The sequence below is a fragment of the Molothrus aeneus genome, chromosome 12, assembly GCF_037042795.1.
Source record: "Molothrus aeneus isolate 106 chromosome 12, BPBGC_Maene_1.0, whole genome shotgun sequence".
In the NCBI taxonomy this organism is placed as follows: domain Eukaryota; kingdom Metazoa; phylum Chordata; class Aves; order Passeriformes; family Icteridae; genus Molothrus; species Molothrus aeneus.
The window spans coordinates 10,900,665-10,927,329 of record NC_089657.1 but is presented as its reverse complement, the minus strand read 5'-3'; the positions used below and the strand labels follow the sequence as shown (position 1 = coordinate 10,927,329).

Sequence of the window (26,665 nt, the reverse complement as noted above, 5' to 3'; positions counted from 1 at the left end):
GGCATGTCACCAGAAAGGCTCTAGAAACCCAGGGCATCTTTCAAAGATAAACTGATGTTCATGGCATGGCCAGACTGGACAACCTGTCAGGTTTTGTATGCTTGGCCCTGGGGAAACACCTGGAGAAGACCCAGGTGTGAGCTGGTCCCAGTTACATCCGTGTTGCCCATCTCGTTGCTTTCTTACTCTCTCTGTGTCATTTACATTACAAGGGTGCCCTAAATGTCTCAAAGCATCTCATTAGCATGTGTCAGAGGGGGTGTGTTGTGCTGATGGCTGTCTGGGAGTAGGGTGGGTATTGGAGGTGCCAACCACTGTTCCCCATCCCTGTCCCCTGACTGCATTCTTAGGCTCTTCTCTTCCAATCGTTCCTCCATAGCACCAGGTTTCACTGAAATATTTAGAATGCATTTCCAGCTCCTGAAGTAAATCAATAAAATATAAATAAAAGGCATCAGAAGGAGGCCAGCAGCAGCAGTGACTGAGCCATGGCAGCAGCACAGGGGCAGAGCCCAGCCTGCAGCAGTGCCCAAAGACTGCCAGTCCCCAGCCACAGTGCTCGAGGGCCATTGCAGTTAGGACAGGGATAAGTCCCCTAGCCAGCACCTTGCTTGTGCCTCCCTGAGTGATATTTAACAAAGAGACTGCTCTTGAAGCCATGGTGCAGAGAGCTGTGCTTCTCTATCTGTTTGATTAGCCTTGCTGTTGGGTGTGAGAGTGTGCTTACTGCCCAGGGCAACTGGATTAGCATTGATCTAACTGGGGAGAGCTGTTACTTATTTATTTGGTTGTTGGATAATCCCCCCATTGCTGTGGCATCTGGCTCTATCATGGATAAAGACAAACATCCTCCAGAGCCTGAGTGGTGGCACTTCAGATAAGCATTATGGGCTTGTCAGGTCCTTTCTAGGGCCAGGGAGGATGTCTGCCGAATAGCTGCAGTCCAATTCTCCCTTGGCTTTCTCTCCATGTCCCTTCTCCCTTTTTTTGTTCCCTGTGGTAGATTATTCTTTCCTGGTGGGGGCATGAAGCCTTCCCTTCCCTGAAGGCTCAAGTAATGCTGTCCTCAAATGGTTTGAGGAGGGCTGTGCTATTCCAGGGAGGACAAAAAGGGCTAAGCCCCATTAGCACAAGAGAAAACCTTGGAAGGGACCATATGACACTGAGTCAGCTTGAATAAACTCTGGGAAAGTGGATTTTCTGCCCCAGCCATCTGGTCTTTGGGAACTGCTCCTGGCCCATCTGCTGGGCATGGCATTGCAGTTGGGCAGTGCATGGAATTGGGCAGTGGGACTCCTTCTGGTGGCTCTAACATTTTGGGTCCTTCTGGATTTTGTTTTCTTGAGTCAACCATTTGTATTTGTTTCCCTGGGGCAAGAGGAATGCAGCCATGTCCCTGAGGTTATTAGTATTGCCTGTGCTTTCAGGACCATCTGCATTTGCAAGTGGCTGATCTGATAATTAATGGGTGGATAAGCTGGAGATTTTAGGAGTGAAGGCCATGTTAAAAATAATGGATATGTTAAGGGAGTTTTAATCTTATGGCAGAGAGATAAGGTGTGGTGCAGAGACAGGCATGTTAGCTGCACCTGTGGGGCTGCAGGGTTCACAGGGTCTGGTGTCACCCTCCATGTCCCTCTCTCTGCTAGTGTGGCACATCCTGGCTGCAGTACCAGCCCCACGAGGTCCCTCATTCTATTCACACATTTCACACCCATCCTGAGGGATCCTGCTCTCCCTTTTGTGCATGGTCCCCAGCAGACACAGGCAACTCCCTGGACCTTCCCTGTTATGCTGCTTTGGCATTTGTATTTGAACTGTGCTGTAGGAAACTAGGGGTAATATATAGGTTTTCTCAGGGCAGCTTTGGCTGCTTCCTTTAACTGCGTATCCAAAAGCTGAGAGGCACAGCTCCATTTTTAAATTTCTTTCAGAGCAAGTGGGTGCAGCAGTGTACACTTGCAAACTCCTACATCACCACCTCACTCCAAGGAGGCACACAGCAACCCTAAACTTCACCATGCAGGCATGGAAGGGTTAAATTCCAAGCCTGGCACAGTGTCTGTGTTCCAAAAGTACATGGAAAACAAGTTTCCAAACACTGCTCTTATTCCCTCCTTCTTTAATGCTCTTGTTTTCAGCTGAATTAGTAGTGAGGATAAGTTTGATCAAAAATGTATTTGGGTCAAAGTTTCCAGACCTAAATCTGGTTGTGGCTTTAACCAAGGCCATGTACCAGTGGACTGGTGGTGGTCAGTGTCCTCTTGCTCTATTATGGCTCCTGAACTTTGATGCTTTAGAGATCAAGGGCTGCTTTAGGGGTTGCAGGGGAGTCCCATGTCACCAGTACTGGTGCCCTGCATTGGGCAATGGCAATACTGAGTGCACTGCAGGACCAGGCAACAGCAGCTCCCAGGTGGGGAAAGGGGCTTCCAGCTAGGTCTGTCTTTGCCTGCAACCTCAGCCCTTCTTTCAGGTTGTGCTTTATCTGGGGAGCTTGAGGTACATTTGGGGATATTGTACTTGGCTTAGGTGCCTCCTACAATCCTCCTGTGGAGAGAGCTGCCTGCTTCCAATGGGACAACATAGAAGAAACAAAGTTCATTGAAGTAGAAGGTACCATGGAGAAGCAGAAAGCTTCTCATCCATCTCCTGGTGAGACTCCCAGTGGGACAAGGTTGAGCTTGTTGCAGTTCTCCAAATACACTGGAGACCAATTTGCTTTTTCTCTCCTGGGGGGCTGCTGATGGGCAGGCTTTCCAGCAGAGCTTGTGCTGCCTGCTCATGCCCCTTGCTTTGAGCCTCCTTCCCAGATGAAGCCTTTTAAAGCCAAAAATAATTTAGCTACAGTCTAAGGGTGAGGTGGCAACGAGTGAGATCAGACACCTTTAATATTCTGTGCTGATGGCTTTGCTCTCTACCTTCCCTACAGAACGGAGTCAGTGGCAGAGAAGATGCTGACAAATTGGTTCACCTTTCTGCTGTACAAGTTTCTGAAGGTGAGTTGGGGAAGGGATGGCAACCCTGTGTGGACAGGGAGGTGGTTCCTGCCTCACTGGGCCAGGCAGCTTGCTGCCCAAAGCCCAGGCTGACATGGTCCTGAGCACTGCTGCTCCCTCCCAGAGCAGAGATTGCTTCCCAGATCTCTGTTTCCATCCTGATTTTCTGAGATGTGATTCTGGTCTCCTTTTTGGGAAATAGCTGAGATTGGGAAATGAAATCCAGATCGGGATTGCTTAATGCATAGTGGGTTTGAGATTTTAACAATGGTGCCCTGAGGAAAGATAAATCTGAAGCAACTCAGCTGAGTTTTGGAGTGGTCCCCATTCTTCTCTTCTTGCCTTTGCTTGTGTAACTCAGGAGGAAAAAGCCCTGAGAGCTGATCCTTCTGTAGGCATGGCTGTGATTGGGGCTGTTTATCCCTCTATGAGTTGTAGTTTGATGAGTTGCACTCTTCATGTAATGCTGCTGCTTTTCCTTCATCTCTCCAACACTGAGGTTCTGTGGTAGGGGAATTGTTTCCTGCAGGCATCTCCACCTCTGTTGCTGCTTCTCCTGACAAAGGTGTCCTGGTGGGGATGGATGCCTTGAGGGGCTTGTTGACAGCCAGGGACAGAGCTCTGAACTGCACCTGCATGAGGCTGCAGAGCCTTTTAGCTTTTATTCACCTGTTTCCAATTTCATCGGGGTAGGAGAAGAGGACACCACAGTGTAAGCTCTGTTTTTACCACTGGTGCATCTACCCATATTGAGAATATTTATTCCATCAGCACCAGTGCTTCCACCTGCTACAGCTGCACCACTTTCCATGCAGATTACACAGCAGCAGCTCCAGTGCATGGACTCCAGGCTCAGTCCTGCTGCAGCTTTGGGATGACTCCGATGGGTGAAGGATGCCTGCGATCCTGCTGCTGGTTTGTCAGGCAGCAGGGCTGTTTCTTGGGATCCTGCCTGGTGTTGGTGCAGTGAGACTGGGTGGCACACTGCTGTTTTTGTGGGATTTCATCCCTCATTAAGATAAAGAGGGTTTGAACTATTTCCAGCCAAGAGATGAGAGCGAGCAGGAGTCTCAGCAGAACTCAAGTGATCGTCAACGAGAGGTGATTTATAATATCACTTACATGCACTTGGCTTCTTGCCTCTGTCAAGGAATAGCCTGTATCTATGAAAATCTATCTAGCATGCTGGAGATTGCTTGCCAGGGGTGGCTGAGGAGAAGAGCTGTGCTGGTCATAGGGAGATGTCAAATCTCCCACTACCCCTTTGTGCCAGGGCTTTGTCCAGCAGGGCCCTTTTGCATCAGCAGTACCCAGTGGGATTGAGTAGAGCACTGGCAGAAGGCTCTTTGGGCTCTGTGAACTTGGTGGGACAGGCAGGAGTAGCTCTCCTTGTGGATAAACTCTTCCAAGGCTCCTTGGAGGAGTTCACTTTGGCTGAGCAAAGTGCAGTGCACAGCCTATGAACACGCACAGCAGAGTTTGGGGACATTGTATTTGTGTGTGTGACCTGACATCCTTGACCTGTCCCTGGCTGGACTGGGCCATGTTCAGAAGCTATTTTGGATTAGCTCATGCACCATCAATGTCCTGCATCTGTCCTTGTCCCCCTTCAGAGAGGCTTCTGGGCACATTACCAGTTGTGGAGGAGGTCGTGAGGATAGGAGTAGCAGGTGAGAGGTGTGAGGATGGTGGAACCAAGGCAATGCCTCTTTATAAAAAAGTCCTTGGCTATACCATGACTTAGACATGAGAAAACACCTCCAGTGTCTGACTGGTAGCAGCAGGAGAAAGGTCTGATGCAGGTGCACCATTACAAGAGAAACACACACAGAGGGCCTGGATGAACTTTCTGGCTGTGAAATTTGTTACGCTGGGATTCACCTCCTTGGGACGTGGTTGAAACTCCACTCCCTGAGTCACTTGAGTTAAACTGGAAGAGACTTGAGTTGTGCTCATGCCCTCTTCTGGGTTGGTCGCACCAGAGGAGACCCACGAGGCTGTTCTCACCTGTCTCTGGAGAGTGAGGATCACAGGTGGCAGCAACAGCAGGAGAGGGCTGTGGAGTAGATGGAGAGTCTCACAACAGACAGCGTGCCAGCAGGGAAAGTGCCCCAAACTGCAGTAATTGTGCATGTAAATGAGGCAGACAGCCACTGGGTCAGCTCTCAGCAAACCTGCCCTGAGCAAAACAAGATAGAGTGGGTGAGGGATGGGGACAGGCACAGGACAGCCCCTCATGCCCAGGGCCAGCAGCGTGGTGAGCCAGCAAGGGCTGGCGCTTTCGGGAGGACCCTGAAGTAGCATTTATCAGACTCTTAATGAGACACCTCAGGGAAAGGGAGATAGATAAATCGAGACAAGTGCTGAAAAATGCACAATATTAGGTGCCTGATGAGCTAGATCTAGTCAGTAAGACAGTTTGGGAATTAGCTGGCTTGTCTCAGCCTGTTCCCAACATATAACATGGGCATGCACAGGGTGTCTGCAGCTGCCCTCCTCCAGCTCAGCTCACATGGAGAGCCCCCAGAGCTCCCCTCAGTCAGATCCACAGCAGTGAGCAAACTGCATAAGGGTGGCAGGGTGGGCACGGTTACATTTGAGGAACAGGCTGCCCTTCATCAACCTGAGGGACCACCTGGCCACATCTCAGTGGTCTCCTTCTGTATTTCACCTGATGGACTTCATCTCAGGTGAACTACCCAGCACTGGTTTCTTTGATTCCTATTCATTTTGTTGGTCTCTGTCAAAGATGATCCCTAAACCATCCTCATCTGCATTGTCCCAGTGAGCTGTGACCCACAGCAGCACCTTGGCCCTGGTCTTCAAGATCCAGTGGGGACAGTGAGGCTGGGAGTGAGGTGCTCCATTTTAAGGGTGGGATCTACACTAGGAACAGACAGAGAAGCCAGTGTACGAAAGACTGAGCCCACCTCTCTTGGTGTGAATCCCTAAGGTGGGTGCAGAGCTGCTGATGTGGGGGCAGCAGCCTTGTCTTACTGGAGAGGTAAAATCTGTGGGCTGAGACTGTAGCAACCATGGCAGATGGGAGCAGGAGTCCTGCTCCAAGCCATCCTCCATCCATACCACTTCCACAGACTTGGGATTTTCACAAGGAGTTTTTACAAGGAACCAAAAAGAGGAATTTAAGTCCTTCCACCAGAACCAGAGGGGTAGGCTTGGGGTGCCCTGGGACCCCTGGGCTCTCACCACTCTGCAGCCAACCTCGCCTTGCAGGCAGCCGGTGATGTGCAGCCTAGCACCCACTTGGGTCTCTCACTTTTCCAAGCTGACTTAATGAAGCCAAGTTTGCAAATGAAACATAATTTCAAAGACAGGCATGTTGTCGGAAGGTCTGGGGATGATGTATGCCTGTTCCTGCTCGTTAGCAGCTGTCTCTTTAATTACCGCAGATGCTAACGAGATGCTAACAGCATATGGTGACAGGGAGAGCAGCCGCACTTTGCACCAAAGTACAATTTATTTGTGAGGCGGCCGGGAGGGAGGGATGAGGGCTAGTGGGGCAAAATCTGCTGGGACTTCTCTCCATCCTCTCTGTTCCCTTTTTTCTCCCTTAGGGCTAATGCCTGCATCTGCAAGGGCTCATTGGCATGCAGCTCAGGGGACATGTTTGGGCCCCGGGTTATGAACGGGTGTCCGCTCCCTGTCCTGCTGTGCCAAATCCTGGCCCCAGGCTGGTTGGTGCTTCCAACCTTGGCAGGTCCTTTAGTGTTTCTGAATCCAGCATCCAGCTTGTTTTAGGGGGAAGTGTCTGGTCCAGTTTCCCTTTCCCTTCCTCACATGTATGAGATAGATGCTGATGTGACTCTGTCTGGTAGCTAAAGCTGGCTCTGAGTACAAGGCCTTGGCAGTGGAGATGTGTAGGTGGCAAACGGTTTAACTGCAGGAAACCTCATTGCCTGGTCCCCTCCATCACCTGGAGACTCAGGGTAGGGTTATCTGTGGCTTGCTCCCTTGCTTTTCTTTTGGGTCCCCTTTTCCAGTGGGTCTGGCTGGCTGTACCCAGCTGTCATTTGGAGAAACCTCCTTTGACCTTCTCTCATGTGAGACTGGGCTCCTGACAGGTGTCAGAAGTGCTTTGTGATGTCTGGGCAAGAGCCCCCAGACTGTCCCACTGCAGTGCGTCTTTTCCAGTCCTCAGGTGCTTTTCTTGTCTGGAGCAGCTCAAAAGACAGGCTGTATCCCATACTCAAGGTCTTCAGATTCAATCTGCTCTTCAGTAGACCTGAAATGACCATTTTTAGCTAATCTTTGGCTTGCAGAATGAGCAGAATTCACCCAGAAGTGTCTGGAAGCCCTGGGTATTTGAGGTTGATATACAAACAACTTCCAGTGGGTTTGGAAGGGGAGAGTGAGTTCACAGAATGAATTTTACCATGGACCTCACTCCTTGCAGTTTTGAGCAAGGGATGAAGACTTTTTATAATGCCATGTGTGGGGATTGATGGTGCAGGGCCACAGAAAACTTCTGACATGGTGGTGGTTCTTGAAAGGCAAAGCTGGTGCCTGACACCTTCTAACTCCTCTCTCTCATCTCCTCATCCCCCTGTCCCACAGGAATGTGCTGGGGAGCCACTCTTCATGCTCTACTGTGCCATCAAACAGCAGATGGAGAAGGGACCGATTGATGCCATCACAGGAGAGGCTCGCTACTCCCTCAGTGAGGACAAGCTCATCCGGCAGCAGATTGACTACAAAATGCTGGTTAGTGCAAGCAGAAGCCTCAGTGGTACTGGTGCTTGCCAGGACTGCCAGGTCCTATTTAACAAGATCTTGGAAGCACACAAAATACTTTTAGAGAGAGTTTTGTCTGTTGTTCTCTCCAGCATTCCTGGGGTGCCTCTCACCCTGTCTGAGTGGGGCCCATCTCAGACAAGGTCAGAAACAGGGCCTTTCCTTGGTAAGGTTTGATCTTGCCATGGGCCCAAGGAAGCCAAACATGAACTGAATCCTGCTCCAAGCAAACCCCTGGCAATGGCAGGTTTGGGTGGGAGATGCTGTTGAGTTTGTGCTATATGGAGCTCATGTTTGGTGGGGATCAAAGTTAGAGCTTTGAGGTTACTGCAGAGATGGAGAGATACTTCTCCTCTCTCTTCTGAGCCATGTCCTCTGTCCAGCTAAATGATAAGCCAGACCCTTCCCCTGGCTGAGCCTGCAGCTGGTTCTTCACCTGCAGCTCAGTCTCCACAGGGATGGTTTGGGAGGGGAGTGGAGTGTGCCTGGGCATTGCTTGTTCTCAACAGGCCTTGGTGCACTGGGCATGTTTGCTGGCCCAGGAGTCCTTCACTGACACTGTATTTCCCTTCTGGGAATTGGAGGTTTGAGAGTGGCAGGGAGAGGTGGAGAAAGGGAAGCAGGAATGTGCCGTGTGGCTACAACTCCACAGCAGCTCAGGAGGTGAGAAGGCACAGCCTGAAGACAGCTGTAGCCTTGTGCCTTTGGACCTGCCTTTGCAGCCAGTGTCTCACAGCCTCTCACTCGACCCTTTCTGACCCTGTGCAGACCCTCAACTGTGTGAACCCTGAGAATGAGAATGCCCCAGAGATCCCTGTCAAGGTGCTGAACTGCGACACCATCACGCAGGTGAAGGAGAAGCTGCTGGACGCTGTCTACAAGGGTGTGCCCTATTCCCAGAGACCCAAAGCTGGAGACATGGACCTGGGTAAGAGAGAGCCCAAGCACTTCTTTGGGGGGAACAGGGATTTGGCTAAGAGCAGAAGTGCCAATAAATCTGTGCAGGGCAGGAAAATCAACAGATCCTACAGAAGCACTTTTGTGCTTGTTCAGTCCACTTTTCCCATGCTGGTGGCATTGACTGTGTGTGGGGAGCCTGACACGAGAGTGTGGATCCTGCCAGTGGAGGAGGTGGGGAGGAGAGCCCCCTTTAGTCTTCTGGGGTCTGAATTGCAGGCTTGAGGTGTCTTGAGACACCTCCAAGGAGGTCAGCAATACTTGAGAGCAGTGTTAATAGTCCTGTTCTTAAAGGTGGGACAGGGGAGTGGAGAGTAGCAAAGGTAACAGTCACCAGGGTCAAACTGGTGCTGTCTTCCCTGAGTACTTGGATTTGTCCAACACATTGATAGCCATCAGCCTTGGGCCTCAGAGAGGGGTGGGAGCCCTCTTAAGCTGATGCCTTGGGACTGTGCTCTACCCTTGCCTTATCTTTGTACTCCTGTTATCCACTAACCACGAGCCCTTTTCCCTCACGGGGACAGAGTGGCGGCAGGGCAGGATGGCCCGCATCATACTGCAGGATGAAGATGTCACCACAAAGATTGACAATGACTGGAAGAGGCTGAACACCCTGGCCCACTACCAGGTAAGGCTCTCCATGATGTAGAACATGGACCAGTCACCAGCTGCTTTAAGCTTGAGCATCTTTTCTCCCTCCTCAGCTTGGTCAGGGCCTGGGCTCAGCTCTCCAGGGCCATGGCCAGGAGGTCTGCAGTCCCTTTCCTGCCTCCACCTCATGTTTGTGCTCCTTTGAAATGGAGTGTTTCCAGGGTTCATAGAGGCTGTTTCCCACTCTGACCTTACTCTGCCATTTTCATGCTGACCTTCCTGGTGTGTTCCTGTTCTTCCCCTTCCCCCAGCTGTCACAGAGATATGTCAGGCTGCTTTGCTGGAGATGATGTCCCTGGGGTGGTGGCAGTGTCACTGCATCCCTCTGGGGCTGGTTTCTCCCTGTGCTGGGGCTGTTCCCCCTGTGCCTCTCTGGTGTGGCAGCCTGCTCAGCCCATTCCTGCCTGCAGGTGACAGATGGCTCCTCGGTAGCTCTGGTGCCCAAGCAGAACTCAGCATACAACATCTCCAACTCCTCCACCTTCACCAAGTCCCTCAGCAGATATGGTGAGTGCACACGGGCATCCTCCTCTGGGCTGGCTGGGGAGGTGGCACTGGGCTGGGCATGTGGACCAAGGCACAGGGCAAGTGACTATAACTCATGTGAAAAAATCCTCCAGACTCCCAGCCCTCCTGCACAATTCTGCTACTTATTCTAGTGTTGGAGAGGGAGCAGGTGCCCTCAGAGCCATCTTTCTTTGCAGTGTGTTGGGCTCAGGGGAAAAAGGCAAATGTTAGATGGCTGCTGTTAAGGGATCCTTTCCCTTTTATTCCCCTGAAATCTAATTAAAATAAGCACAGAGGCACTTAGCACTTAAAAGAGCAGAGTTGAAAACACCCACGAATGTACTGGCAGGTGTACTTCAGCCTTGGTTTGGAAGGGAATAGTGTGATCAGGAAGCATCTGTGATCCTGGCACTTGTGTGCTGGGAGCAGGACAGGCTCTGCAGAATTCCTTCCATGGTTGTCCTGGCCCCTGTACATCAGCCAGGCTTGCGTGTGGCCCAGCAGGCTGTGAGGAGGTCACAGCAGAGCTCCCAGTTCATGGTGGCTGCAGATGCTGAATCCCAAAGCTCCTGTGGAGGGAAGGGGGATATGGGGCTGGTGGTGAGGCAGAGGTGGCAGGGTGGGAGCATCCCCTGTGCTTGCAGAGAGCATGCTGAGGACAGCCAGCAGCCCTGACAGCCTGCGCTCACGGACCCCCATGATCACCCCCGACCTGGAGAGCGGCACAAAGCTCTGGCACCTGGTGAAAAACCACGACCACATGGACCAGCGGGAGGGCGACCGCGGCAGCAAGATGGTCTCTGAGATCTACCTGACCCGTCTGCTGGCCACCAAGGTATGGCCCAGAGGCCCAGAGCTGGTGCCTGGCTTTGGAAATCTGGGTGGGGATGGGTAGTGATTTGGGTTGTCCAAAAGTGGTAAGCACTGCTCTTTTGTTAGCCTCCTGCTCTAGCACAGGAAGAAATCCTCACCTGGTCTCTTTTCTGAGCTGGAGGTGAAGGGTTTGTGTGTTGAAACCATCAGTGAATATTCCCTGAGTGGATTTTCCTGTTTGCTCTTTGCACCTTTTGGTTTTTTTACTATTCCCTGTATCCTTGAGCAGCTGCTGGTCTGCAAAGCAGAGATGCCCTGGCATAGGTGCCTCTTTGGTGTTTGGGGTAAAACTGCATAACTGGTGATGTGGGAAGGGTGATTACCCCAGGCATTTGGCACTGCAGCATGTTCCACTTCCCTCAGCACATACAACACTTTTTTGTTTTGTATGGTGTTTTTCTTGGTATACTTTTAGCATGCCAGATCATACAATGAAGGACATACCTCATCACTGCAGTGTCTGTTTCCCAGTATAAACCACTGAAAACCAGCAGGGTTACACAGACTGTACTGTGCTGCTTTTTCAGGTGTAGGAATAGAAGTTAAATTGGTTTAGAGGCTGACCATTAGTTAAAGACCCACCTCTCTGCTGGCCCAGGGTGCTGCTGAGCAGCCCTTTTCTCTTTCTCCTCCCCAGGGCACCCTGCAGAAATTTGTGGATGACCTGTTTGAGACCATCTTTAGCACAGCTCACCGTGGGAGTGCACTGCCCCTCGCCATCAAATACATGTTTGATTTCCTGGATGAACAAGCTGATAAGCATCAGATCAATGATTATGATGTCAGGCACACCTGGAAGAGTAACTGGTAATGGAGAAGGACAGTGGGCTGGGGGGTGGGCTAACAACATCACAGCTTCCAAGCCCTCCCGCAGGGAGCAGAAATATGAACCTGGAAATGATCCAGGACAAGAGAGGCCCATATCTCTGTATTTAGGGTGTGGGTAAATCCCTTGCATGCCTTCCTTAGCAGAAAAAAATCCCAGGAATGCAGTTCTCCCTCAGCCCTTCCCCAGATCCCAAGCACCACGCTCCCCCTGATGGCTGCAGTCAGTGGCTCAGGGCTCTGTTCCCATCTCACCTTGGCCTCTCCATCCTCCGGGCTCCTCCCGGGATGCCAGCCCCAATACTCATCTCTGCTGTCCTGAAGGTGTTTCCACACTCTTGCTGTCACTCAGCTGTGCCCAAATTTGTCAGCAGAGCTCTGTGTGCACATCCTCCCTGCCCTTGCCTGCAGAGCCAGCCCCTGCTCTGCTGATTGCTGGCTGAATGCTGGGGCGGGGCAGCCTGTGACACTCCTGGGTGCTGTGCTGGGGCTTCTGCAGGTGTTGGCTCCTCAGCCCCCTTTGGCATTTTTCATTTCTGCTGCCTCACTGATTTCATCTCTCTGATTTTACTGTGACTGGAGACGGGTACGTATGTTCCCCGTGTCTGGCATTTGTTAAATGGCAGCCAAATCGCTTTTGTGTAGTTCAGTAACTGTTTGCAATTAGCAGGGCAGGAAAAGAAACATTTTTAAATGGAGATGTGAGAGCGTGGAAGTGCTTGGAACTGATTTATAACTCAGCTTCCTATATTAAAAGAAGGAGTGAAAGGCAAAGGAGGAAAAAAGCCCCACTCTACAGGGGCTGGGCACGCAGGCTCTTGCATACTAATGCCTGTGCTTATCTCTGGGCGCTAATTCGACATGTGGAGCTAATTTCTCCAGGCCATTCCCTTCACAAATGAAATATGTACATGCACCCAGTACCCTCATTAGGAAAGTCCTGGGGAACAAAGTGTGTTTTCTTTAAGATAAAAGCATTCACTGAATGTAGGTGCTGGGGGATGTCAGAGTGAGGAGGATTTCTGATGGGGGAGGCTCCGAGGTGCTCCTAGGAGAGGAGAGGGCCAGCAGGATTGGGAAGGGGAGCCATGGAGGGTGGCATGTGTGTGTCAGTTTGCAGCAAACAATCCAGTCGATGGCTCGCCAGGAGACCTGCTGTCTCTACAGCTGAGAGCTTTATTTCCAGCATCTGAGACCACCTAAATTTTCCTCTGGTGTTAAATGTGCTAATGAGTCCCTTGAGGAGTCCAGCTAACTCCCTCCTCTGCCACGGGAGATGTGTGAAATGCCACACAGTGCCTTCAAAAGGATTATTAATGTAGGAGAAAGAGACCATGTCTGATTTGACCCATGGGCTCTCCAGTGAGAGTGGATCCATGGAGAAACCACAGATCTGCACTGCCCTGGTTTGCCTTTGGGGATGTTGGCAGTGCTGAGGAATTTCTTCATGGAGAACTGCAGCCTTGATGGGGTGGGCAGGGGGGAGTGGCCATTTACCCAGGGTGTTTGCATCCCTGGAATGCTGGAAAAAGCAACCTGCCCAATTCTGGGTCATGGGAAGCTCCTCCACAACTGGAGGTGCATGTATGTGCCAGCTGCCCTGCAGGGTGTGGTTCAGGTGCTGACTCCTATTTCCTTCATCCCTCAGTCTACCTCTACGTTTTTGGGTGAATGTGATTAAAAACCCCCAGTTTGTGTTCGACATTCACAAGAACAGTATTACTGATGCCTGCCTATCCGTGGTGGCTCAGACATTCATGGACTCCTGCTCAACTTCTGAGCACAAGCTAGGAAAGGACTCTCCCTCCAACAAACTACTGTATGCCAAGGACATCCCCAACTACAAGAGCTGGGTAGAAAGGTGAGTAGACTTGGCAATAGCTCCTTGCTTCTCCTGGGGGACCTGCAGTGGATGCTCATGGGTGTGGGGATGTGGGTTGTTGGGAGGGCTCCTCTTGGTAGCTGACTGAAGCAGGACTGTACTAATGCTCACACAAGATGGTCCTCTTGTTTGGGGGATGATGCTTTCTCATGATTGTCTCCTAAAATGAGTTTGCAATGGTTGTTTTAAAGAGCCGTTTATGACTTGCTTAAGGGGTGCTAAAAGCAACCTCCACTATTAGGTTGTCTGATGTTTTCTGTTGTAAAAACTTGGTCTGTACTAGGGAATTACTAACACCTCGCTTGATTGCTTTTGAAGAGCGGTGAGAACTCAGCCTTGGACTAGAGAAGTGCTTTTTTTTGTATCACAACAATACATGCAGGTTTTGCTGAAATGCTTGAAAATTATCATTTCCCAGTGCTCAGGCTGCAGTCTCTGTGCTGAGGAGCAGGGAGAGGAGCAGGTCCCCTGACATCTTCCAACATCTTCCACCTTCCCTGTTAGCTGAGGAGAGATGTCCCTCTGTCCTGCTGAATTAATGAGCTGAGGAGAGATGTCCCTCTGTCCTGCTGAATTAATGTAGTGTTAAAGGTTCAGGGTTTGAATGAGACTGTTTGCAAATTGATGCACTCAGGCATAATGCTGTGTTTAGCTTTATCCTTTTGGGAGAGAAACCTAGGAGATGTCCTCCAAAGCCCTCCAAACAGAGCTACGGTTAAAATGTTGCCATCTTGTGAAGTGGAACTTCTTGAAACTTAAAAAATGGAAGATTTCAGGTTGCTGTTGCAACTTTTCCTTGGTGATGATGTGCTGGGCTAAAGATGATTCTTTTTTCTTAACTGAGGGCCCTTTTTCAGCATCTTCACCAAATACAGAATGAACTAAATGAAGGATGACCAGACAACAGTAAATGTCATATTTTCTTGTTTGCAAGGGTGGAACTTTGTAGCCTAAATCATCCTTGGGTACTGTTTGTACACAGATATTTTTGCTGCGCCTTGGCATGCTTGCTGTTTCACAGGCAAGTACAAAGACAAGTGTCTTCCCTCGAGGAAGGAAGGGCTTGGATCAGAAGGAAAGGTGCCCCTGAAATATGATGCCTGAGTTGAGAGATGAGCTGCATTGTAATAGGAGGAAGTTCTTTGCATGGGGCTTTGGAGTGGGGTCCCATAGGAACATCACAAGTTTCATAAGGTGAATTTCTCTGACCTTGCCATCTCTATGACAAAAATATTCAGCTCTGTGTGTGTGCCTGGAAGAAAAAAGGTATACAACATTTCAGAGTTAACCATTGGTCTAGACATTCTGCATCCCTGAGGGAGGAGGTGGGAGATCTCAGTGGTGACAGATGTTCCTGCCATTGCTTACCTCCAGTATGGTCCCAGAGGCAGATGAGCAGGGCGCAGAGATGTCCTGTGCAGGGGGTGACTGTGTCTACTACTGGTCCTCTGCTGCAGGGATTTATGGCATAATCAGCATTTCTGGCTTTTGGCACAGTTATAGTCAGAAAGCTTTGCAGAGGAGGGATGGGAGTGGTGTGGGGGTGGCTGAGTGGGACTGCCAGTCCCAACAGCAGGTCTGTCTGCTGCTGTGGCTCAGGCACCAGCTGAAAAAAGGGCATCCTGCCAATCTGAGGCAGGAATAGCACAGGGAAGGGCTTAGGAAGAGGGAAACCTTCAGAAACCCAAGGGGACTACTGCTGGGGTCATAGGTGTCCTCTGGAAATGAATGGTGTGACTGGAATCCTGGTCCATGTGAGCCATGCGCACTTGTATTGAAAAATGATGGTTTCTTCCTATCTTGTATGTCATGATAACACCTGGAGCGTGAAACTGCTGCTTTAGGAAATGTCACTCTGGGATGTGAGATCTCTCTGGGGGTGTAGGAGATGCCTGGTTTAGTCACAGGTCCTCACCTCAGACCACTGCTCTCCTGGCAGCATCCAAAAATTCTCTTGCATCATTTTCTGGGTATGAATGAGTGTCTTTGTGAAAACTGCCCAAGTAGTTTATCACTAGTTGAGTTCAGTGCAGTGGGATGGAGTGGGTCCTCATATTCATCTTCTCAAGTGGTCTTGCTGCCATCTGCTCCTGTCCAAGTGCTTCAGCAGTGTTCCATCTCAGTGTTCAGCTGAGTGGTGCTAATCACTGTACCAGAAACTTTACCAAGTGGGGAGTCATGAGGAGCAAAGCAAACCTGAGAGAGGCTGGCACTCTCTGTTTCCAGGTGGAAATGCTGGTAATACTGCTCCCTGATAGCAGCCAGAGCTTGTTTGCTGTTGGTGGAGTTTCTTTTAAAATGAGGCTTGTGGACACAACCCTGGCTTCCAAAAAGTCCTCAGCAGCCAGTCCACTGGTGTGTCTGCTTGGTGTAACTCTCCTGCTGTTGGGATGGTGCAGCTTTGTCCTCTCAAGGTTGTGATCAACATCCTGTTGGATATTCTGTTTTTCCACTACCACAGCACGTGTATTGCTGCAGGGGCAGGATGTCACCTTGTCATGTGTTCACAACCTAAGTATTTAACTGAATGCAAAGGGCCATTGTTGGCTTTAGGGACATGGTGACCTTAGGAGAGTAGTAGCAAAACCTTGTGTGCTACTGCAGGTGTGGAGGGTCCTGGTGCATGTAGTTTGGTGGAAAAACATGCCAATGGGATGGGAAGGACAAAAAATGTGTAGGTTAGGAGAGGGTGAAAAATCCCTTAGAGCAAGATTGCTTGGCTTCTTAGCATCGTGAGCAGAATTGGACTGAGCTGGGTGCTGCTCCATCAGGAGCACATTCTTAACTGTGTTGACTGCTCTGTGGGGTGCTCAGAGACCTCTTAGTGAGCAGTGTTAAAATGGGTGAATGTATCTCACTGCTTGGAGGAAAGATGCTCTTCACTTGCCTTTCCAGTGGCTGTTCTCTGTGACCATTGTGGTGGGGACCCGTCCCTTCCTGCCTGTCCCCATTTCTGACCCACCCCTCTGTTCCTCCCTGCAGATATTATGCAGATATAGCTAAAATGCCAGCGATCAGTGACCAGGACATGAGCGCGTACCTGGCGGAGCAGTCACGGTTACACCTGAGCCAGTTCAACAGCATGAGTGCCCTGCACGAGATCTACTCCTACATCACCAAGTACAAGGATGAGGTAAGATGTGGTGAGGCACAATCAGGTCTCAGCTGCCACTTGAGTCCTTTTGTCCTTGTTTCTGCAGTCCCCTGCTTTTTCCTATAGAAAAACGCTCCATGAAATGTGGAATAGTAACATATTCCACATCTGTGCTTGGGCTGCTGGAGAAAGAAAGGTTTGGGAGGCATGAAGCCAGGAGCTGGAGTGGGCAGTGCTCACTCATTCCTCATATTTTCTGCAGTGAGTAATGTGGGAAACACCTATTTTTCTACGCATTTGGCACATGAGCTCCACGAGACTGCAGAGTTCCCAGCATTATCTCAGCGTGCTTCCCCTATCCACTGCCACCAATCCTGCACCATGGTGGTACCAGTGCTGTGGAACTGTACAGGTGGTGTTTGGCTCCTCTCCCCAGAGATCTTAGAGGATGTGGTGGTCTCTCCAGTGCTTGTTTTGTGAATGTCAGTAAGGATGGTTAAGAACTCCTCTGTTGTAATTGATACAAATTAATTTCTCAAAACTCTGCTCAAATCCGCAGCCTACGTCTTATTAAAGCAATAAAATATGTAACTACAGTAAAATATAGGTCTATACACATAGCAGGATAGTACAGATTTTATTGTCCCAATAAAGGAGTTGATGACTATATTTGAATGGTGGCTAATTTAAGTGACAGAGTGCCAGAACATCTTCCCACTCAGCCAGGAGAGGAAATGGGGTGCCTGTTGTTCCATGCAGCAATCCAAAGAGGCTTCTCCCAGTGCTTCTTTGACGTGTGAATTTAAGGGGTCCATAAACAAGTTGCAGCAGACCTGGCTCCTGGGTTTAAGGTCAGCTCTGGGATCACGGTGGCCAATATCCTATGGAGCTCAGTGCTTTACAGGAGGGAAGAGGAGATCCTGGTTCTTGTGAAGATGCTGTGTGGTGGTCACCATGCAGCTGGTGGCCATGTACTGATGACCATGCTGCTGGGACCTCTATGCCAGTCCTTAGATGATTTTGGATATCACATCCCCAAGGCCCCTGTTGCTCTGGGAAATGGATTGGCCATGAAGGGCTTTTTGGGGTTTTACAGTTTGTACACAGTTCTGTGGCTACCATGAGAGTGAAAGTGGAGCAGTCTGGAAGATCTAGATTTGCTGTGGTCCAGCTATCATCCTTGAGCCATCATCCAGTGCTCACTTCCTCCTGGCTAAAAGTCCTACAATCCTTAAGTAAATCCTCCAAGCCCCGGGTGAGAGCATGGAGGGGACCATGTGAGATGAACCCATGGCACTAATGAGCTGCTCTTTAGGGGCACAGGTCCTCTTCTTGCCTGCCAACAGCAGCCTGACATCTGTTGAGTGTCTTGCTGAGCATCACAAGTGTGTTCACAGCTCTCAGAAACTTCTTTTATTATTTGTAATGGGATTAATAAATCGCAGCTGTTCCCTTTGTTTGTTTTCATCATTAAGCACAATTATATGCAGCCCGATTGCACCCTCTTTGATGCAAAATGGGAGAGAATAATTTTTCCTGTTGTTCAGTGCAATAATATGCTGTCATTGGCTGTGAATGAAAATCATAATTAATTTTCATTTGGGTACTTGCATCTTGGTAATCAGTGGTCCTGGCTCCTTACAGCAGGTGACAAACCTGGGTGTCTCTACACTCAGCACAGGTTTCCTTTGACTGCATTGTTTCCATAAGGCTGAGATAAGAGAGGAGTAAATAAATGCATGGGCAGTTTGGGAATCATTTGGCACCTCAGCATTCCAGGATACACCTCTGTCTGGTTGGGAGAGGCAGAGGAGGCAGGTAGGGGGAATAGGCTTCCCTTCACTTCTCTGACCAATCTCATTTGGTTCCAGCTCAGGCACCTTTCAGGCATGTGGGGTTTTGATTTCTGTGTGTCACTACAGGTATTTTACTCTGTGTGTATAATGAGGGCTGAGAGCATCTGTGGAGACGGATGGGGGGGGAGTGTTCCCACTAGCAGGTTTGTGGCAGAATCTATGAGTTCTTCCCAGTCCAGCTGCTGCCCTGGGATGTTGCTGCCAGAGGAGGTAAATCAGATGTGTTCAGCTGATGCTGGTGATATTCCACCTCCTCAGGAGCTGACACCAGTGCCCGGATGTAGCTTTCCCTTCTCTTTTTGGGGGACACTCCTGATCAGGCATCTCTTGCTGCCCCAGGAGACAGAGGCCAGCCTGGTCCTGCCCCAAAATAGCCTGGGGGAGACCCAGTCTCCTGGTGGTCAGAGGCTGGTTGTGGCAGTGTGGTGGATGCTCCTCAGCGTGCTCTGTCTGCCTCTCAACAACTCGTCAGCGCTGCAGCAGCTCTTAATCAAAGGGAGCTGATTCCCCATTAAGAAGTTACCTGTAGGGCTCCTGATGGACTTTGCCTGCCTCCTAGTAAGTCTATTAATTATACAACAGTTGGTTTCCAATTATGCAGCCAATGAAATGGTTAATCAAGTCCCCTTTGACGGATGCCTTGATATATAATTGCAAAAAATTTGCTCTCTCAACTAGCTCACCCGAGGAGATGAGATTTCTGTCAGGTTTGTTTTTTTAAATCAGCTTTTCTGCTCTGCTGGCATGATGTTACTGAGACGAGACTCCTGGCTGCTGGGAGGGCAATTGCCCCTTTGTTTTACACTTTGTTACTCCCTTTTCCCTAATCTGAGTCTCATTCTCTATGCTAGTCCTTCCCCAGCCCTGGGGGCACGGTCACATCTAGCCCAGGGAAGGGGACTGTCCCTCCAGCCTGCAGTCTATCATCCTTATCAGCAGCTTGTTTAGAGAAAGGATTTCAAGGGAGGAAAGTCATTCTCAGGTGTCTGTGGGTGCACCCCTTGAACAGGACTGGGGGCTCCCAGGCTTTGCTGGTGCATCTGTCTGATGTCTCCTTCCATCACCCCACTGTCCCCCAGTTGGGATGAAATGAGACAGGTTTTAACACTGGTGGCAGCTGAAGCCTTGTGGATTTGGTGTTTTTGTGCATGTGGAACCAGTTCATGGTTTGATTGTGGTCTCTGAAACACAACCCCTGCTTCCCTGAGGCGTTACACGATTGTTGGAGTCACAGACATGGTGGGAAGGTGTCATTGGCTTGGATTTGGGGTTCACAAACAAACAAACAAACGTGTTTGTGTTTTCTTCATTTCCCCATTGCAAGTTGGCTCCTCATTAGTGTCAGGCAGGTCCCTGGTGTCACTGCAGACCCTTTGGGAGTCCCAGTGGGCTCGATTTGGGGATGCACCACTCACAGTGGTGTCTTTCACCTTGCACTTCCTCTGGCTCTGTTGGAGTACAAAAGCACTTCCTGTGGGGCCACATCCCCATGTCCTGATGCCATCAAAGAGTCAGAGTGCCACAAGGAGCCACTTTGGGTAGGAGGGCACCTCCTCACTGTCTCCTCCCGTCTCTCCCCAGATTTTAGCTGCGTTGGAGAAGGATGAGCAGGCCCGGAGGCAGCGACTGCGGAGTAAGCTGGAGCAGGCGATCGACACAATGGCCTTAAGCAGCTGAGAAGGCGGCGGCAGCGCCAGCGTCCGGCAGCGGGGCGGCAGGACGGACGGACAGATGGACGGATGGACAGAGGGAGGGAGGGAGGAAGGACCGGCCAGCGGCAGCCGTGGGCACAAGACTTTGGGGCTGGGACCGGCCGGGCCCGCGGGAGCTCCCCACGGACACCCAGAGAAACCTCGCGCTTAGCGGAACAAACCACAAACCCCGAGGGCAGCAGCAGCAGCAGCGTCCACGGAACTCCCTGACCCACAGACAAAGCCCCAGCCCCACGGCAGGCAGCAGGGACCTTGCAGAGAGGCCACGCGGGTGGAGGAGAAGGGGCTGGCCTGCCCCACGGACCTGCTGGGCACCCCTGGCCCGGGCAGAGCCCCTGAGCCCGCACGGAAGGAGGGTCGGGACCGCGGGGCTTCCTAGGAAGGCGTTTGGATGTTGTTGTTACTTTGGTGAAGGGAGGGTGGGTGGGCTCCTATTTTTACTGTACTTGACTTGCTCTCCCTTCCTTCCCCCCAGCTGTCCACCCCCTCTCCTCCTCCTCTCTCTTTTTCTGTCTCTGCCCCCTTCTCTCTCTCTCTCTGGCCTTCTGCCACTAGTGTTAACTGCTATATTTGCACAATTTACACGAGACAAACAAAATTTTTAATTTAAAGGGAAAAAAATTATAACAAAAAATGGGAGGGGAAAAAATATTCCGAATTTTTTGCAACAAACTAACAAAAACGATTTTAAGAGATAAGCTAAAGGACTGATGCTGGGGAGATTTGGGGTTGGGGCTTTAGGGGTGGGCAGGAAAGGGAGCTTTGATATTTCTAAAATATGTCCTGTGCCATGTTTTATTTGAATGTTGTTTAGTGCGAAAAAAAAAAATTGAAGAAAAAAAAGTTGGGAGTTTTGTTAGCTGGATAGATGCTGTTATTTTAATGCTGCTGAGTGGTTCTGGAGGTCAAAATCAGAGAGGAAGGGAGATCCCAAGGCTGGTTTTTCTTTTCCTGGGTGATTGCTGAGGGATGGTTGGTGTTTTGTTGAGCTTGTCCTTGTTTTCCCGGTTCGGTGGCCGTGGGGTGGTCTGGGCAGTGCTGCCTGCTCCTGCCTGTCCTGGGATGATGTGGGGTGGAGGATGGCTGTGGGGCCTTGGGGGCTGTCAGGAGGATTGATGGAGAGCCAGCCTGGCTTTTTGTGTCAGATTCTTTGGCACTGGAGCCGCCTTAACAAAGCCCCTTTACGTTTATTTTTGACCATCATCTTTTTGTGCTGATGCAGGGGAAGAAACCAGTGAAGGGGGAGGCAGCTCCTCTGCACTCCTGACTGGGATCCCCCTGGCAAACCTCACTGGGTTCCCAGCCCATGCAGGGACTGGGATTCTGGGTGCCATGGGGATGTCACCTGCTCTTTCACCTGGGGAGCCCAAATGTGTGCAGGACCTTCCACCCAAGACTGACCTTTCTTTCTCTGTCTTTTCCTTCTTTCTCCCCCTTTCTCTCCTTGCTGTCACCCTGTCTCCCCTCCGCTGCCTCTGCCCTGAAGGGGCTTCGCTGGGGACCTGAGGTCTCTCCCTCAGCTTCCCCCTTGGAAATGTCAGTTCCTTGTGGGTTTGTGCTTTCCAGAGATGAAAAGGTGCTGAATGCTGCCCTGAAGGGCAGCAGGTGACCAAAAACTTCCAAAAAAAAGAGCAAAACCCTTTCCTTTTCTGTACTGAGAGCTCCTGTCACTGCCCAGGCCACAGCACATGGGGCCACACTCTGCCAGGAGCGGATGGCTGTCAAAATCCAAGTGGAGAGAAGCCCAGCTGATTTCTGTCCATTCCCTTAAATTGCAAGTTAAGGGGGGGAGAGGGAGAAATAATGAAGTTTTTAATTAAAAAAAATAATAAAAGTGTGTATATATATATATGTGGTTACAATCTAATTCTCATGCCCCAGTGGGGTGCTGTATAGTTAACTGAAGGAGAATTGAACCAATATAAAAATGAGATGAATTTACACAGCCAGTTAAAACAAAACAAACAACCACTGCAAAAAAAAAAAAAAAAAATTAAAAAAGGATACCAAATGGTGTGGAAGGAACTTCCAAGCCTTTCTCACCATGCAGAACAACTGTTTGAAGCCTGCACATCTCTCATTATGTTGTAATTTTGTTTGGTTTTGTTTTGTTTTAATAAGGAGGGAAAGGAGAGAAGATGCTGATTAAAAAAAAAAAAAAAAAAAGATGACAAAAGAATCCAACCACAACAGCAAAACTGTTTGAAAAAGAATTTATAGTTGTTTCTCAAACCTACAAACCCTGAGCTGTCGCTGGATTTCTGAGAGCTGTGGGCTGTTGCATGACTGTGCTAGATTTTAGTCTGAGTTGATCTTTTTAAGAAACAGAAGAAAAAACCCATAAAACAAAGAAACTGCGAGTATTGAATATTAGAGGTTTGTTTAGACCTGTTACCTATTTTTTTTTTAAATTTGAAATTATTTTGCCACTTTCTCGTCCAAAAGAAAAAAAGAAAAGAAACAGCAAAAAGAAAGACTTTAGAGGTTCACATCTCAAATGTGGTACTTGGAGAGCCTTAAAGGACAGCTGTGTGCCCTGTGCTGGGGCCACTGCTGGCTGCCAGCATCTCTCTGGGTGCTCTGGTGGGACAGAACCCTCTGGGGTCCCTTTGTAGGATTCACTGCTGCTGTGGTGGGGTGGAGGGGTGCCTGCAGTTCCCTTTGGTGCAAAACTTCTTCCTTGTGGCATTGCTGGCGGCCTGGTGCTGGTGGAGGTCCTGGAAATGGCGCGGAGGATGGTGGCAATGCATCGGTGATCGCTGCGGTGTGATGGAAGGGGAGCGATGCCTTTGGGGTCTCTGTCCAGGACTGGAGAGGGTTCTGCCTGTTGCACTGGTAAGAGTGTCTTGGGGAGCTTTGGTTGCTGTTGGGGCAGCCAAGCACATGGGTTTTGTGGTGGTTGAGAGGGGATGGAGATGTGTTTCCAAGAACACCTCCCTGAAAATTTCCTTTTTGACACAGAGGGCTGGAAGCACTGTTAATTGCTGAGGTCTATTAGCCTGTAGCTTTCCCATCACCAGTGCTGTGGGTGTCCCTCAGCCAGCCTGGAGGGACAGATGAGTTTTTTGACCATGGTGGGTCTGAGATGGATTTGGGCAGCAGAGAGGCTCCTGGGGGGTGTTCATGCTGGGCAGGCTGGCAGTGCCATGGTGTGGCTCTGCTTTCTGGGCTCCCCTTGTGCTGTGACCTGACTCTTCCAGCCCCCTGGTGATGCTGACTGCCCGTGATCCTTGGGATGAGTTCCCATTGGCTTCCTCCTGGAGAGCTTTGGGGTGTCTGTGGTTTGCTCAACTGAAGGGTGCCCCAGCAGCTCCTCACTGCTCGGGGGTCCCCTTGCTGCCCCTAACAGGGAGGGTGCTGGTCAGTGGGGTGGGCACTGCAGTGCTGCCTACAGCCTCTGGTGCTTCTTGGTGCTACCTTTGCCTTTCGCATGATGCCCAGCGTCCTTAATTGTGCCAGGCAGCTGCCCACCCTCCCTTGACCAGCCTGGTGGGGTCAGAACTGGCCCTGTCAGACCCTGCCTCGAAAGGGGAAAAGGTGTGGAGAAGCTGGGAAGCATCCACAAGACCCCTCTTCCTGCTGGTGTAGCCTATGCCCCAGAATGGGGTGAGATGGAGAAGCACCCCTTGTTGTGAGCCTGCATTTCCAGAGGCAGCTGCGCCGTGCAGGTTGATCCCCCACCACTGCAAGCAAAGGGGTCCCTCCCTGCTCTTATTGCCTTTTCCTTCAGTTTGGGGTTAAAACATGTGCAGTCCTGCCTGGCAGTGTCCCCCCTAGCAGGAGCCCCATGTCACACCCAGAGCTGTCCCTGGCCCAGCCTGGGGACAGGGAGCAGGGGGATAGGTGGGGACCCCGCAGGCTCACCCGCTCCCGACCAAAGCGCACAACAAGCTGTCCTTTAAGGAAGCAGGGGGAAACCCAAGGTGGGCCCGGAAAGAGGCAGAGAATTCTGGTAGTTTTAGAAAATTAAATGGGGAAAAAAAAGAATCACACTCTGGAGTCCTGATTCCCTTTCTGTGATTGTTTCAGACTTGAAGCAACAGGCCAGCATGGCTGGCCAAGCGCCCTTTGATCGTGTAAATATCCTGCTATTTCCTATTTTAATGTTCTTCAGATTTAGTACTTGTAAATAAACACATGCATCAAGGAGAGATTAAACATTTTTGCTAAAGCTGGTGTTTTGCCTGTGTTTTTGGGGGTGATGTGGGTGCGTGGAGCAGGCAGCTTTGGGAGCAGTGGGCAAAACTGTGGCTGTGCTGGGGGGATGTGGTGCAAAATAGCATCACGATGTGCTAGCAATGCAGTGCATGTGTGGCTGTGGGGTTCCTGAGGTGTGGTTGTTAACACCCACCAAAGGAGCTCCAGACACTCATCAGCCCATTTCCTGGGTGGCTCATGTTAAATGGTTTTAAACCATTTGATTTTACTCATCACCTTTCAAACTGCTCAGAGCTGCTGGTCAGACGCACAGGAGCTGAGCCTGCCACGCTGCAAGCACAGAGAGGTAGATACCTGCCTGACTCTTCTGCCACTCATTGGGGTCCATGGGAACCAACCAGGGCTAGGGCAGCTTCACTTCTACCCCTTGGACCTCCTGGCCCTTCCTCTCATGGGACATAACAGGGTGACAGCACAAGTGCTTGGGAGGAAGTGCACGATGCTGAGATGATGCTGCAGTTGTGTCTCTACAGGCTCTGCATGCCACAGGGGCATCTTCCAGCTCCTGATCCTTGTCTTTAAAGCTGTGTCACCCTGTAACTCTGGGTACCTCCAAACTGCACTGTAGTCTCTGCAGGGTCCCAGAATGAAGCACCAGGAGAGGAAGCCCAGGGCAGCAGCCGATCACCTCAGCACCCTCCTCACAGGGGGACCTTCCCCAGTGAGCTCGGTGGCTGTGGCAGGTGTGGGGAGACATTCCTAGAGAGGAGGGTGTGAATCCCTGGAGTGTGGGGTCAGCAGGAGCCCAGCGCACACACCAAAGTCACACAAATTAGGCTGCTTTTTTGTTTTTTATTTTTCCTTAGCCTTTTCCTGCCCTGGGGCCAGTCTTCTGAGAGATTGGGCTGGCAGGACTGATGTACTGTGGATGCTCAATACATATTTTCTCTGCATTTAGTGTGTGTATAAACTGGATGTTTTTCATGTTTTCTCTTGCAGTTTTTCTATTCTCCAGCAAGAACATCATCGGCAGGTATTAAACATCCACTATTTTTGCCATAGCATCAATAAAACAAAGATTGTTTTGATCTTGCTTTCCTATCTTTAAAAAATAAAGTTTTCTTTTACCAGCCTTTCAAATGCTTAAGAAAATCACATTTTAACTAAATTTTGATCAGGTTTCTGGGAGGATTTAATTGAGGGCAACAAGAAAAAGACCCTCATCTTCCCCAGTTTTTTTCTGCACCAAACACCATCCTCATGGCCACATGAGAGCAGGTGGCAGCTGAGCATCAAACAGGTGAGCACTGTGGTGGGTACAGAAACTGTATTTAAATAAATTGTCAGTCCAACATATAAAGTAGCTTTCATTGCTTTTTTCAAGGTGTGGAGATGAGGGTGTCTCCCTGAAGAGACCTTGCTGCACCTTGGTGCTTTTCTCTGAGCCCTTTGCAAGCAGGATTTTTATTTTAAATAAATAAATAAATAAATTTATTTATTTTAAATAAATAAATAAATATCTAGTATTTCACCATCACCAGGGTGTTCTTCAATACAAATTGCACCAGTTTTCCCAAGGAGTAAGAGCTTCTGGCAGGAAGCCAGGGCCTCCAACGACAGCTACAAATGTCTTTGTTTGCCTCCTCAGTCCTGGAGCAGAGCTAACCAGAAAAAGATTATCATGGCCTGCAAATGATTGTGTAATCCACAAATGCACTTTATTTGATTAAATGATAAGATGAGAACCTTCCAGCAATAACATGCACCGCGGCCGCCTGGGACGGTGCTAATCCAGCAAATCTGCAGCAGCCTCCTGTGGCTGGAGCTGGCTGGGTTTGGAGGTGGAGGCAGCCCTTCCTGTGGCCTCTCTGGCTGACCTGGGCCTCTTGGAAATCCCTCTGCCATCATCTCATCCAAACCAGGGCTCCAGGTGAGTGGCACATCCCAGGGCACCTGTGTGGGGTCTGAAGGTCTCATCTTGGGCTCTTTGCACAAAAACTTCTCACCAGCATTGTGGTTTTGTACTTTTCCTGGGCCCCTCCTTGTCCTCCTGCCCTGGGAGATGATGCTGCCCTGCCTTTGGGTCTCTGTATAATCCTTTGCTTGTCTTACACATGCAGTGAGGGCCAGGACATGCAGATGGTGGCTCTGCTCCTGCAGAACTGCGTGCTCAGGGCCACCTGTCACCTCAGCTGTGGTGGGCGTGGGACATGGGGACCCACAGCCTGCAGACAGGGACACTCATCTCCCTAGGCACAGTCAGGGACAGCCACATGCTGGTGGTGCCAGGGTCAGTTGTCAGTAAAGCTTCTCCTGCCTTTCATGAGTTTTGCTCCAGAAAGAAATGAGTGCTTGGCTTGGGGGTTCAACACCTCTTTGACCTGTCTCTGATGTTCCCC

At 50.2% G+C, this 26,665-nt stretch overlaps 1 protein-coding gene across 1 annotated transcript in view; it reads left to right on the top strand.

Moving 5' to 3' along the window:
* PLXNA1 (plexin A1) overlaps positions 1-24,279 on the top strand; it is a 115,541-nt gene extending 91,262 nt beyond the window's left edge. Inside the window, exons 23-32 of the mRNA XM_066558382.1 lie at positions 2,933-2,999; positions 7,575-7,721; positions 8,520-8,679; positions 9,233-9,336; positions 9,770-9,866; positions 10,511-10,701; positions 11,377-11,546; positions 13,213-13,425; positions 16,429-16,579; positions 19,978-24,279. Of these exons, the coding sequence (XP_066414479.1) occupies positions 2,933-2,999; positions 7,575-7,721; positions 8,520-8,679; positions 9,233-9,336; positions 9,770-9,866; positions 10,511-10,701; positions 11,377-11,546; positions 13,213-13,425; positions 16,429-16,579; positions 19,978-20,073 (1,396 nt within the window). The 3' untranslated portion in view covers positions 20,074-24,279. The remainder of the gene's footprint in view (positions 1-2,932; positions 3,000-7,574; positions 7,722-8,519; positions 8,680-9,232; positions 9,337-9,769; positions 9,867-10,510; positions 10,702-11,376; positions 11,547-13,212; positions 13,426-16,428; positions 16,580-19,977) is intronic.
* The last annotated feature ends 2,386 nt before the right edge of the window (positions 24,280-26,665 follow it).